At 38.2% G+C, this 13,214-nt stretch overlaps 1 protein-coding gene across 3 annotated transcripts in view; it reads left to right on the forward strand.

Moving 5' to 3' along the window:
- The window catches only part of LOC145666534 (zwei Ig domain protein zig-8-like), a 721,413-nt gene that overhangs the window by 633,071 nt on the left and 75,128 nt on the right, over window positions 1-13,214 (forward strand). For all 3 annotated transcript variants that reach the window (XM_081733839.1, XM_081733838.1, XM_081733840.1), the window contains one exon: window positions 7,124-7,260. In XM_081733839.1, coding sequence (XP_081589965.1) covers window positions 7,124-7,260 — 137 coding nt within the window. The remainder of the gene's footprint in view (window positions 1-7,123; window positions 7,261-13,214) is intronic.

The following is a 13,214-nucleotide window of genomic DNA, read 5'->3' on the forward strand; positions in this document are numbered from 1 at the left end:
GTACACCGCTTAGTATTTTTCAGTCGATTTTAAGATATCTGTTTTAGCACAGGGTGAGTCCAGGGGGCTTGAAATTAAAAAAAAAAAAACATTTTCAGACAAAAAATAAATTCCTCTCAAGATTTCTCGCCTCGGGAACATGATATGGAAATGGTATCATTTGAAAGGCTGTTCTAATGCGCACTACGTTTGACAAGAAAGAAAAGGTAGCATCCAAAGCAACCTTAAAAATACTTCAAGTTCTGCGTGCCGATTCTAGACATTTGGGCCGGGATAATACAGGACAGGACATCCAAGTCGAAGTGATATTGTGTGAGTAATACCAAAAGGCGTAGTGTGGCATTTTGCTAGAGCACTACTATACATAGGAATCCAAAACGTTCTTTCCTCTAGTGCGTCTCTCGGTCTCGGCTTGCTGGCTTATATCTGGCTATACGCGGAAGACCTTATAACGTTAGAAAGTTTGGGGAGCTTATGGATTGAAACATGATGCGAAATTGCTAGTTTTAGATCGTACGGTTATGACCTTTAGGCTAAAGTAGATAGATTATTAATGTAAGTTAATTATTACTAAACAATTGGCGGAACAACAATATTGAAAGAAAGGGGATACCGAGAAAACTCTCTCACACAATATTCTCCACCACAAACTCTCCTAGCCAGAGACCGATCCAAGGATCTCTCATAGCAGAAGTGAATGCTCTACCATTAACAACCGCACCTCCGAATACCTTATAATTAATTTCGCGTACTTGTTCCAAGTCAAATAATGTAAGAGTTATGAACTTTCATTACTGTTTTATGGTTTGTTCCAACAATCGACGAAAATATTCTTTACAGAACGAAATATTGCAAAAGCATGCGAAACAAAATAACCTGGAATGAGATAATATTATTAATAGAAACAAACAATTAATACCTTAAGGTAGTAAAAGTTCGCGTGACAAATTTTATCTCATTTGGGTACGCCATTGCGCCGCAGCGCACAGGATAAGATTCATATAAAAATGCACCATGGAGCTCACAAATTGTTAGTGACTTCATTTATACATATCAGGACATTCTGCACATCTAGCCGCGTCAAACCTCAATTGTCGACACGAGCCAGGAGCAGTGAATCAACACATTAGACGCGGCTGATAAGTAAGATTTCATCCTAGTCACAGAACATTGAAAGCTGAGGTTCACGGCTAACATTAAAAGCTTACTGTATATGCTAGCGAAACTGATCCCAATCTTTCTAACATTACACACTTGATACTCTCACTATCAAGGACTGCTATGGAAGGAAGTATACATTATACATTGAAGTATTTACTATTGCTAGATATTGTTACGTGAGATGTTGGACGGCAAGATTTTGACGGAGGACATTTTTCTCCGCGAAGCCTTGGCAACCTACATTTCGCTCTACGAGGCCAGTGATATTGTCGTCCGCGACACTCAGAGCAAATAATTTTATTTTAGCGACTATCAGTGGTCGAGATGAGACGGTATGCGATGTAATGTCATACTGCCTTTGGTTTTTCAGTTTTGAAAACATACTGTCTCTGTTTTTAGTGTTTAAAGCATGTCGTTGCTGGAAAGTGAATGCTAATATACCTTTATACAGTTTAAATCCATCTTTATACAGTTATTTACGAATAGCTTTGAACATCACAGATTTTATTTCTTATGTACAAATAATTTCTATAATATTTTTGTTTTCTTTATTCTACCTTCTGTTTTTAATATACGGTGTCTACTCGTTTTGGTTATGTTGGTTGAAGAGTCACATAAGTGAAATCCTGGAGAATAAAGGAATGAAAAGTATGACATACATGTTTTTTATGTCGGCCAACGTGGGGATGAAAGTGGTAAACAGCCGCGTAAATTGGAAACATACACAATATTACACCAGTTAAGAAGACGTAACTAATTACGCCATTAGAGACACAAATTGGCTAATATTGGGAAACAGCTAAAGTTTAGCAATATATATGTGTTAGGTTGAAACAATATTGTGCGCCTGCTTAAATAAACACAACCATGTTTTTGAGGCCATAAGTGAAGCGAAGTTATGCTCCTGACTTGCCTGGAAAGCCCACCGCTTCAGATCTACGTCATGTACACCTGTTACTTTTTGAAAAATTCTGTAGCATGGCGAGCGACATCTCATGCAATTTGTCTTTGCGTGTTCCACCTTTTGAGACTTGCTTTTCCCAACGACAGGACTGTCTTTCGAACGTTACTCTTTTCTAGTGTCGCATAACGAACTGTAAGCAAAATGTCTTTCGTTTTGCAGTCTTACATAATTGAACTGTTTTCCTCTTGTATTCCAAATCCACAGACTCACCACTCATATCACTGCAGGTAACCAAAGTTCTCCTTCGCACATATTCATCGTAATTTTATACACTTTTCCAGAGTCGGTGACGGCATTTGGTTCCATGACATCCTCATCCAAATCAAAGTGTACACTAACGTCTTCGTTGTATATTGGCATGGCTCCATCTGCAGCGCTATTGATCAATTACCGGAGGTAGTTTGCAAGGTGTGTCTCTGCCTGTTTAGAGGTGGTTCTGGAATGTTTACAATAACAAAATAGGCTGCAAGTAGGCGAATGATATTTAATGAGTTTACTCCCATTTTGGATAGGGCTTTATAGCTTTGACTTACTACAGCCCAATAAATATATGATAAGTATCCTTATTGTGCATATATATATATATATATATACTGTTCAGTGCACGTCATCAGTGATAGATAGGACACAAGGCATAGGATTAACACATTGACCATTGTTCACTGATAAGTTATCGGCGCACTTGTACTTCAACACTTTGCTCTGATAGGCGCTTTACTCTGGCGTGATTGTCTTTTTATTAGTGCGAGACAACACTTCACTTGTGACACGTTTATCAAGGATAAAACGAATTAAATTCAGTGTCCAACTGTGTTATGAATTGATCGCAATTGTCATTTAATTTCTAGTATCGTGTGATAACCATACTATAAACACTCAAGATATTGCTTACTAAAATATTTACAAACGACAATCAAACTGTAATAACGAATTGCAATCTTATCTCTCATCTTGGACAATATTTACAAGAGATCCATCTACTATTTTCCTTAAATCTCTTCATAGAAACACTTTCAAGACAATCAGGCGTGTGTATTTATTGTTCAATAACTCTTAGCACTTTTAACATTGAATGCAAATGATGACACAATATTTGTAATTGATTCGCCATTTGCCTGACGTATCGACTACGAGTACAATGTTTTCACCCCATTGTTTCCCTACGAATTTTAAAGGTGTCTAGCGAATCGACACAGTGCATTGCTCGTTATTGTCTTGCTAAAAGCTGTCATATTGGCCTATGTTCGCACTTTAGGGGTATATTTATCACCTCCATTCCCCACATTGGCCGATATAAAAAGACACGTATGTCCTATTTTTTATTACTTTAATCACTCCAGGATTTTCAAGGAAATCCACATTGTGAGTTGCTAGTCATTGCCTTGTTAATGTTGTCATATTGCCCTGTGTTCACACTTTAGGAAGGGTGTTTACCCCCTTCATTCTCACGCTGGGCAATATAAAAACCACGGTTTCTTACTTTTGATTCCTTTATTCACTCCAAGAGTTTCAAGCACATCGCATGGAACACCTGGAAAACCTTGCTTGTAAGACAAAAAAGTGTTTCGCTTAAACTGCTTGGTTATTGTCTGGTGTATCAAGAAGATTAAATTGATGGTGCTTATATATGTTCATTAAAACATATTTTTTTATCTTTCCAATAAGGATAACACCATGAACGTGGGTGCGGTGATTATCTGTGCACGGGAGTGTATCCCTAACATTTAGATGTTTGTGACGATTGATTTAATTCAATCTGATAATGTTAGTTAATATAAGTTAAATATTTTCATTATAGAAAAGTTTTAATAAAATTATAAAAAGCAAAAAAAAAAAAATCACATAAAGACAGTGAACAGAGAAGTAATTAAGGTAAACTACTACTGTAGCTCCAACTCTCTTATATCCTTCCCCTATAAATTCATTTTTCAATCAGGAATTAATCTTCATGTCAAGAGTTTTGCTGCATTTCTTAATTATCTAACTAAACTACGATGGGAGACAAAATTTAAAGATCGTACGTGGCTGAAATACACTAATGGTAGATTTTGTTATTCTATATGTACAAATGCGAAGGAAACTTTGGATTCATTCAAATCTGAAAGAGGTAGAATTTCAAATAATCGGTGTACATCAATGGTAAAAGCTATTGGGAGCACGGATGCTCAAAAATGCGAGATTATCCGAAAAAATCTTTAATGTAGTGTCCTAAAATTGTTCAAGAGTCCAGCAAAAATCGAATATTACATGCAACTGCTACGCGAGGGTCTTTATATGAAGAAACTACGTGCAGGGTTTTTAGAATAGTATATAATCTGGTCAAACTAGGTAGATATTTTACAGACCTGCCTACATGGATAGATACTCAGAAAGCCAACGGTGTTGATATGTGCCATATTTTGCATTCCGACCGTTCTGCTGCGGATATATATCTATGCACATTTCTGACGAAATGTGTGAAACCCTTTCCAAGTGTGTTGTTGATAATAATCTAAAAATCGAAGTATGGTTGACAAGTCCACTGCACTTAGTCATAAGCCAGCACTTCTCATATGTCTGCGGGTCTTCTCCAATTCAGTTGATGAAGCAAGTAGTTTCTTTTTCTATTTGCTCTAGCTTCCCAACACTACAACACAGTGTATGTATCATTGCTTAAAAACTGTTTTGCATAAATATTTTCCTCAAAACTTTATCAGGATCAATTTAAAATCATTTGCTTTTGATGATGTATCTAATATGTTGGGAAATTGGCTACGAAATTATAGGAGTTTCCAAAATTCATAGTGTGGCACTGTGCTAACCACTGTCTCGAACTTACATTCAGTTACTTTATTTTAAAATGTTAGAGATTAACCACGTGCAGATCTTGTTAGATAACCTTTATGCTTTATATAATACATTCCTAAATATAAAAGACAATTACATTAATTTTCTTCTAATCTAGGTACAAGTTTACAAAATATTGGCAGAATTCTTGGTATAAGTTTCATTGGGTTAAGTTTTGATCGGTTAAAGCTGTGTGAGCTGTCTTCCTCGCTCTCGTACAACATTTTCAAGATGTTTCTGCGATGAATTCCAAAGAAAGAAATCAGTACAAACGGTTGTAGGGACATGATAACGGATGTAAATTTTGTTCTAAATGTGGGTTTGGTATTGGATGCACTGAGCGAACTAAGAGAGTTATCCCTTCAGCTACAAGGGGGCGCGGTGGCTCAGTAGTAGAGCGTTCACCTCTGGTGCTTGGGGTCCCGGGTTCGATCCCCGCCCCCGCCAAGTGAACTTTGTGGTGGACAAACACCGTGCTCGTGGGTTTTCTCGGGGTTCTCCCGTTTCCTCCCACTTTCTTCATTCCACCATTTCACTCATCTCTCACCATCACCGTCTCCTTTAGCCTAACCGGCATAACCGTGGGACGTAAAACTTAAAGATTTCAATTTTTTTTTCAGCTACAAAGAAGAGAGATGACTATTATTCAAGTTCAGAAACTCGTAAAGAAAAAAGATGCAAGTATTTCACCTCATTCCAGACCTTCACCTCATCGCAATACAAGGAGTCCAGTGTAAAAAAAAAAAAAAAAATAAAATAAAATAAAATAATTAAAGTGTTAAGCTACATGACCCAGGTGGAGTGCAGATAATAAACGGAAAGACGTTTTATGCCCATCTGGAACAAGAATAGAGAAAAAATACTTACAACTCATTGTAGTAGATGTTTTCAATCAAATCTGCAACATTTTCTACACTATATGATGAGTAACTACGTAACTTAGAATTTTAGATACATAAAAATGGCCAGATGCTGCAAACAGAAACGTTTGCTTCGGTGACGTTAAAGTTAGATTTCTTTGTCAAAAGTATGGGATCGATTTAAGAACAACTGTTACAGTGTTAAGACTGTATGTGAGTGATGACATTTTTCCAGATAATCTAAAACTGTTTATGAAAGCGATAGACATTAAAATCATATCAACAGCTTAATGTGAAAGGTCATTTAGTTTTATGAACAACGTACTTAATGTGAAAGGTCATTTAATTTTATGAACAACGTACTATCAGCTGCAAGGAAAGTCTTCTTGAAGCTAGTTGGTACTCTGGTGGAACAGTTTAAGCCAGAAAAATTTCTAAAATCCTGGCTTAGAAAGGGACGCAGAAGCACAGATTATTCCAATAGCATGAAACGGAAACAGAGTAACATCCAACCTCGAGGGATGAAGCCATAATGGGGAACCTAAAGCCAATAAACTTTCTGGAATTCTTCAAACTAATATTTGTAAAGGGTTTTTCCATTATGTTTTGCGTTATATATTTTTTTTGCAGTATTCAATTGTTTCTTTCTTATGTGTGTGTGTGTCTTCTATCCTTATGCCGTTTTAGCATGGACGCATTTAGGAGTTGTCTGCTGAAAAGGAAGGACTTTCCGGTGTTCTGGGACACGCTCAATCAAGTGCGGGAGAAGGGAATCCGGGAGTTTACCCGCGGGAAACTATTTACAAATTGTTAATATAAAAATTTGATTTTAGAGCATTTTCGCGTATAATTCCCTATAATAGAACATAAGGGGATACTTTAAATTTTTCTCAGAAAGTTCTGGTGGAGCAAAGTCTCTCCATGCCCCCGTGACTACGGAAAGTTCTCCCATGGTTTTGAGTCTTTGTGTAAATAGAAATGCAATGTTTTAGGCAACATAGCCTCACTGTATTTCAGACATTTAGATAGCCAGTATGTCGAGTCAAAATCGTAATAAAACATACCGCCTCTGCTTTTTCGCACTTCGAACACTGACCGACTTACAATTCTTTTTAATTTATGTACTTCAGCTTCATTATATATATTATTTACTGAAAACTTTATTAGAAAGTGCAGGAGCTGCAACTGGTCTCAAATAGTGTTGGGTACGACAATAATAATACATAGGACTGGAGATGAACACAATGAACTATGCTGATAATTAAATGTTTAATCAGTTATACAATTAAAAATTTATTGTATTTTATTTCAGTGTGAAGACAGACATTCTACAAAGTGGCGCAATGAGCAGACTTTTTATTGCGAATGCCCACAAAGAAGATTCCGGAGATTATACTTGTTCTCTAGGAGATGTAGCTTCCACAACAATTACTGTACATGTATTAAATGGTAAGAATATACTGAGGTAAAATCGAGTTAAATTTTGATATCTATCTTGTTCTCAATTGTTAAGAGCAAATATCTTTCGATATTTATTTCTTCTATATCTGATTACTTTCAGTAATAGACTTATAAATGGTGTCAGATTAATTACAAATGAACCAACATTACGCATTATGATCAATTGATATTTGGGAAGACAACAGAATACCGTACGTCCAACGAAAGTTGATATCATGTCGTTAAAACTTGTTGAGTAAAGTTTGATGCTATCACGAGAGATATTCATAACTAAAAGTAAATAATTTGGATAAAGAGTGTGTAAATCGGAGGAATTATAAAATCTATAGTCTCAAGACAGACTCTGGATATCTATAGTCCGCATCAGCCGAACTGGATTTAGGGATTGTCTACTACTCGATGCTTCTTTTTTCTCAAATGGCATCAACCAATAAGTATGTAGCGTTGTGTTGCCAAACCTCCGGTGAGAAAGATAGCTTCGAGCGATCGCATGTTGTATGTATGAAAGGCACATGTCTCACTAACAACATACAGTATGTCATAATTGGGGCGCGGAAGTTGAAGACCTAAAATTGCCTTAAAAGTACCGATAAAAGACGTAAAAATATCTAAAAAGGGCCTAAAAACTGGAAAGAAGGGTGCAAAGACAGAATTTAATTAGAATTACATATTTAATGAATATAATGCTCAAGAAATAGAAGCTTTTGGTAGAGCAACGGTCTGTCTTTCCACAAACTGAAGTACAAACTAAAATAAGAAAACTACCCCACCCTCACCCCCCTTGCTGGAGAACATTGTTACGCCTCCTTATCTGACTTGTGATTGTTTCAGATTTGGTCTTATTAGTCCAGTCGTTGAAGAATGTCTTATCTTTGGATCTTCTTTACTAAAGATAACCCGCCTTATGCAGAGTCGATTTGACGTACGTTTAGCGTCATACTAAATGCTTGACTACTGCAGCAAACATATGTTAGGGCATTAATCACGCGTCAGAACGACTCTGCATAAGGCCCAAGATGTTTAAGAGGTGGTGGTGATTCGAATTAATGACCAGTAACTTTATTGTCGAGGGATGAAGTGCAAAAGAAAATAAAAGACGTTAAGACCCATGAAAAGCTTAAAAAAGATCAATAAAAACGCCGAAAAAGGCAAAAAGAACAAATAAAATCTAGCATTTTCTGGCCTACAATGACCCAAATTAACATATATTATGTTAAGGCTCGTCTTTGGGCACTCGTAAAAAAAGAGGATTTTTCCTGAACTTCCGAATAACAATACAAAATTTTGATACTAATTGGATTATTAATGTACACATGTATCTTATTAATAATACTATTTTCGGTTACAAATGTGCCATGGATATTGTAATTCGTTTAGCTCGACTGTTCACATGATAAGAAAATGAATGTAAATATACTTGATATTAATTGGCTAGATACGATATTTATATACCCCATTCACATGTATCTGAGGATCGAACTTAGGACTCCGCAAACCAAAGGCCAATACCTAACCATTTTGATTTTTTTAAAATTCCGAGACAAAGGAAGTCTAGCAAAAAAAAAAAAAAAAAACAATTACGTGTTATGCAGCAACTGATGAAATAGATATAGGAAATGCACGGTGGCCCAATCATGAGGCATTCACCTTTCCCGATAAGGCTTTAGATTCGATTAATACCCTAACAAATTTATGGTGGAAACGTGTTCGTAGATTTCTAAGGATTTTTCCATTTCCTCTCATTATCTTAAATGCATTAATTCTTCCAACATCATTGATTTTTATATATTATTTCTCTGCTTTAACCTACAGAACATAACCCACTACATTGAATTAATAACGTATATTTTATTTTAACGTTCCACGATTATACACCAACTAAAGGATATGATGTAATGAAAGATCGCAGAATGAAGATAGTGTTTGAAAGGAGAGAACAGCAAGAAAATCTACGAAAACTTTGCTTACCCACCACGAAGCCTACTTCGAGAGCTAGGGTCAAACCAGGAACACCGATAGCAGAGGTGAATAGTCTGTCACTCAGCAACGGTTGCCCTAAACATGTTGTCTTTGATATCCTGATTTTTATACAATTTTTGCAAGAATGTCACCCTCGATGCCGCCATATCCCCACACTAAATGAAGTATCTCTGACCATCCGTAGTCTTACGGTAGCAAGAACTAAGTTGTTTGCTTTCTTTCTTAACTCGCTCTTTCTCTTTCTGCAAACATCCTCATCGTAGATATTGCAGACCCCGTATAAGATATTTTATACCTCAAAACGGTTTGGGTACAAAACCTCGCGGCCAGAACCTCGCGGCGACAACCTCGCGGACCAAAACCTCGCCTGGCCAAAACCTCGCCTCCCAAAACCTCGCGGCCCAAAATCTCGCCAGGCCGAAACCTCGCCTGGCCAAAACCTCGCCGCCCAAAACCTCGCGGGACAAAATCTCGCCGGGCCAAAACCCCGCCTGGCCAAAACCTCGCCTCCCAAAACGTCGCGGGCCAAAATCTCGCGGGGCCAAAACCACGCCTGGCCAAAACCTCGCCACCCAAAACCTCGCGGGCCAAAATCTCGCCGGGCCAAAACCTCGCGCCCCAAAATATCGCTATACCCAAAATCTCGCCTGACCAAAATGTAAATGTTCCAACAGATGATAAGGATGACGGTATAAAAGACGCTGTTTCAGAAGAAGTATCACGAGTATTTGACCAAGTCTCGCGATACCATATGAAAATTCTATTTCTGTATTAGAGGATTTCAATGTGAAGGTAGGGCGACAGGATGTTTTTAAACTGGTTATAGGGAAAGAAAGTCTGCATAAGGAAAGTAATGACAACTAACGAGGTTAGTTTCGTGAACTTTGGAACATCCAAAAACTTAAAATTTTAACAAAAATCTAATAATATTTATGAAAATATGAAACAATATATGAGTTTTTACGACGTCCCTTGATTATGTCCTATAGGTTAAAGGAGACGTAGATGACCAGGATGAAGGAAATGATCGAATAAAGAAAGTGGGAGGAAACGGGAATAACCCGAGAAAGCCCACGCACACGATGTTTTGTATATTATTATTATTATTTTTATTATTATTATTATTATTATTATTATTATTATTATTATTATTTGTAATGTGGAATTGCATATTAGGAAACACATTGGGTAAATTTTAAAGAAAAGTTTCATTCGCGGCGAGGTTTTGGCACGGCGAGATTTTGGGCGGCGAGGTTTTGGCCCGGCGAGATTTTGGGCGGCGAGGTTTTGGCCACGCGAGGTTTTGGGCGGCGAGGTTTTGGCCACGCGAGGTTTTGGCCCGGCGAGATTTTGTCCCGCGAGGTTTTGGGCGGCGAGGTTTTGGCCACGCGAGGTTTTGGCCCGGCGAGATTTTGTCCCGCGAGGTTTTGGGCGGCGAGGTTTTGGCCACGCGAGGTTTTGGCCCGGCGAGATTTTGTCCCGCGAGGTTTTGGCCGGCGAGATTTTGGGCGGCGATGTTTCGGCCGCGAGATTTTGTCCGTATACCCCTCAAAACATGCGTTATTTTCTTTGCAGAGCGAAGTCACTGTTGTCATTAAACTGAAGCAGGCTTCTACGAATATTGTCTTTCAGAAAAAAACATCAAGATACTCGAATGTTTTATTTCTTTTAATGTATTTCCTTGGTGAATCAAATAATGAACCTTATCCAGGTAAATTCTTGGCTTCAGTGCAATTTATTGATACAGTTTTTGTGCTAATTCAACACGCTTGAGCTGTTAGCTCTTAGCATTTGGAAAAGTCGATATTTTATCGAATTCCGAACGAACGCATGTACCATTTTTTGACTTTCTTTCCTTAAATCCCGAGCTCCCATACTGCTTGTGCTAAGTTTGTTTGTTCTGCGACATTGTTTGGTTATGTAAACATTGCACTCCAACTTCAAAAAGCACTGTAACCCACCCATTGGTTCTCTTCATTATAAATACTCGATATATGTATATATATATACATATATATATATATATATATATATATATATATATATATATATATATATATATATATATATATATATATATATATATATATAGGAGGACAGGAATGGGACTGACGGTTTTTAAAAATGTATAGTTTTAATATGGTCAGAAATACAGAAAAAAAACCATACATTTTAATGGAGAAATCAAAAAGCTTATTTGGTCTAGTTACAAGTCATTCTAACGTAGTGTAACTCCACGTGAGCTCCAATTGTAACTCTTACAATATCTAGCCTGAACTTAATCTCTCTCAACGTACTCTGTAACATCTGAGGTGTTACTGAAGCAACCTCATTCCTAATACGGTTCTTCAGTTAATCAAATTTACGCATCTTTTCACCAGAATACATAAAGTCTTTCACACCCCACAGGACGGCCAGGAAGTTCAATATCAAGGTACTCTCTCACTTGTAGGCTCCAATGTGGCGAGGCACCATGAAATAGGAATATCACTTGAGGTTGCCAATGGTGTAACTGGGAACAGCAAAGTGTTGAAGTATGTCTAAGAACACATTTCTTGTTATCGTTTGCTCTATGAAAAAAGGGGCGTATAACTGCATTATGTGTTAAAGCACACCAAACACTCAATTTGGGACTGTCTCTAGAATGTTCTATGTACGCATGCGGATTCTCAGATCTCCATATCCTAACATTGTGTCTGTTAACACAGACAGACAAGTGAAAAGTTTCCTCACCAGAGAAAACAACGTTCAACAGAAGTTTATGTTCATAATCAATCGTGTCCAGAATTTCAGTAGCAAATGCTGCTCTCCGTGGATTATCGTTGGACTTAATTTCTTGCAACAATTGCATCTTATACACGCGCAAACGTGATCGTTTGTGTACCACATTTGTTATTGCCAATTGCCTGCTCGCTGCGCAAATTGACTTCCTCGGGCTACGTGAGAAATACTCTCTTATTGCTTCCACATTTTTTTCTGACACACGCGATTTACCACCGTTGTGTTGTTTCACTACACTCCTCGTTGATAAAAATTGATCCTTCCACACCTGGATTCTGTTGCGTGATGGAAAATCCTTATGGTAAACACAGTACACAGCTGCATTAATGGTCTGTCCAGCTTGTAGCAGTCCGCGATGCACGATGCCGCGAGCAGCCACTAAACACACAGGAGGACCTTCCCTTGGTGCAGTGCTGGTATCGGCTGCTTCGGAACCGGTTCATGGGAACCTAACCAATGATAACGGAGCCATGGAGCTTCGTAAAGGGCTCACTTCTTATCACATGTCAACGCCCTGTCCAGAAATGTCTCATTTCTGAGACGATACAGCAAAGAAACACAGATGTTTGCTCGTGTTGCCTTCTGGCCCGGAGTCAAATCATGTAGTGCTTCCCAACTTGTAGTGCTTCCCAAGTTGATGCAGGTGCTGCAGAATTGTTGTCAGACTGAAATGTAGTCCCAGTTCCTCACATGTCTGGCCACTGTTCGCTTCAGTTCCTGCCTGAAGATCATCATTTTGTGCATGTGTTGGTCTTCCGGCACGTGGGGCATCTTCGAGTGATTCGTCAACGTTCTTATACTTGTTAAAGCACCGCTGTACTATCCGCGTAGTCACGACGCCCTCACCAAAGGTATGGCGTATCTTCTGTCCCGCTGCAGCGGCGTTTGACCCTAGTTTGAACTCGTAAAGCATACACGCCCTTATCGCACTCTGTGGAGGTCCCATGTTCACTCTGTCCTTACCAACGTTCAGGATGTAACTGAATTGCCACAAGCAGGTAATATGTTGGATATACGCACACCAACAACTGAACTTCGCATCATCTCCATTCGCATTCAACTCACAGTGTGAGGGCCAATGTAGCAAACACCTCAACAAAGAGCGAGAGATCTTTCTTGGTTACCTCTATATTTCAAAAGTGGTACACAGTGGCTCAGTAGTTGAACGTTTGCCTCTGCTG

This window comes from Thermobia domestica, chromosome 12, assembly GCF_964235325.1.
Source record: "Thermobia domestica chromosome 12, izTheDome1.hap1.1, whole genome shotgun sequence".
NCBI lineage: Eukaryota > Metazoa > Arthropoda > Insecta > Zygentoma > Lepismatidae > Thermobia > Thermobia domestica.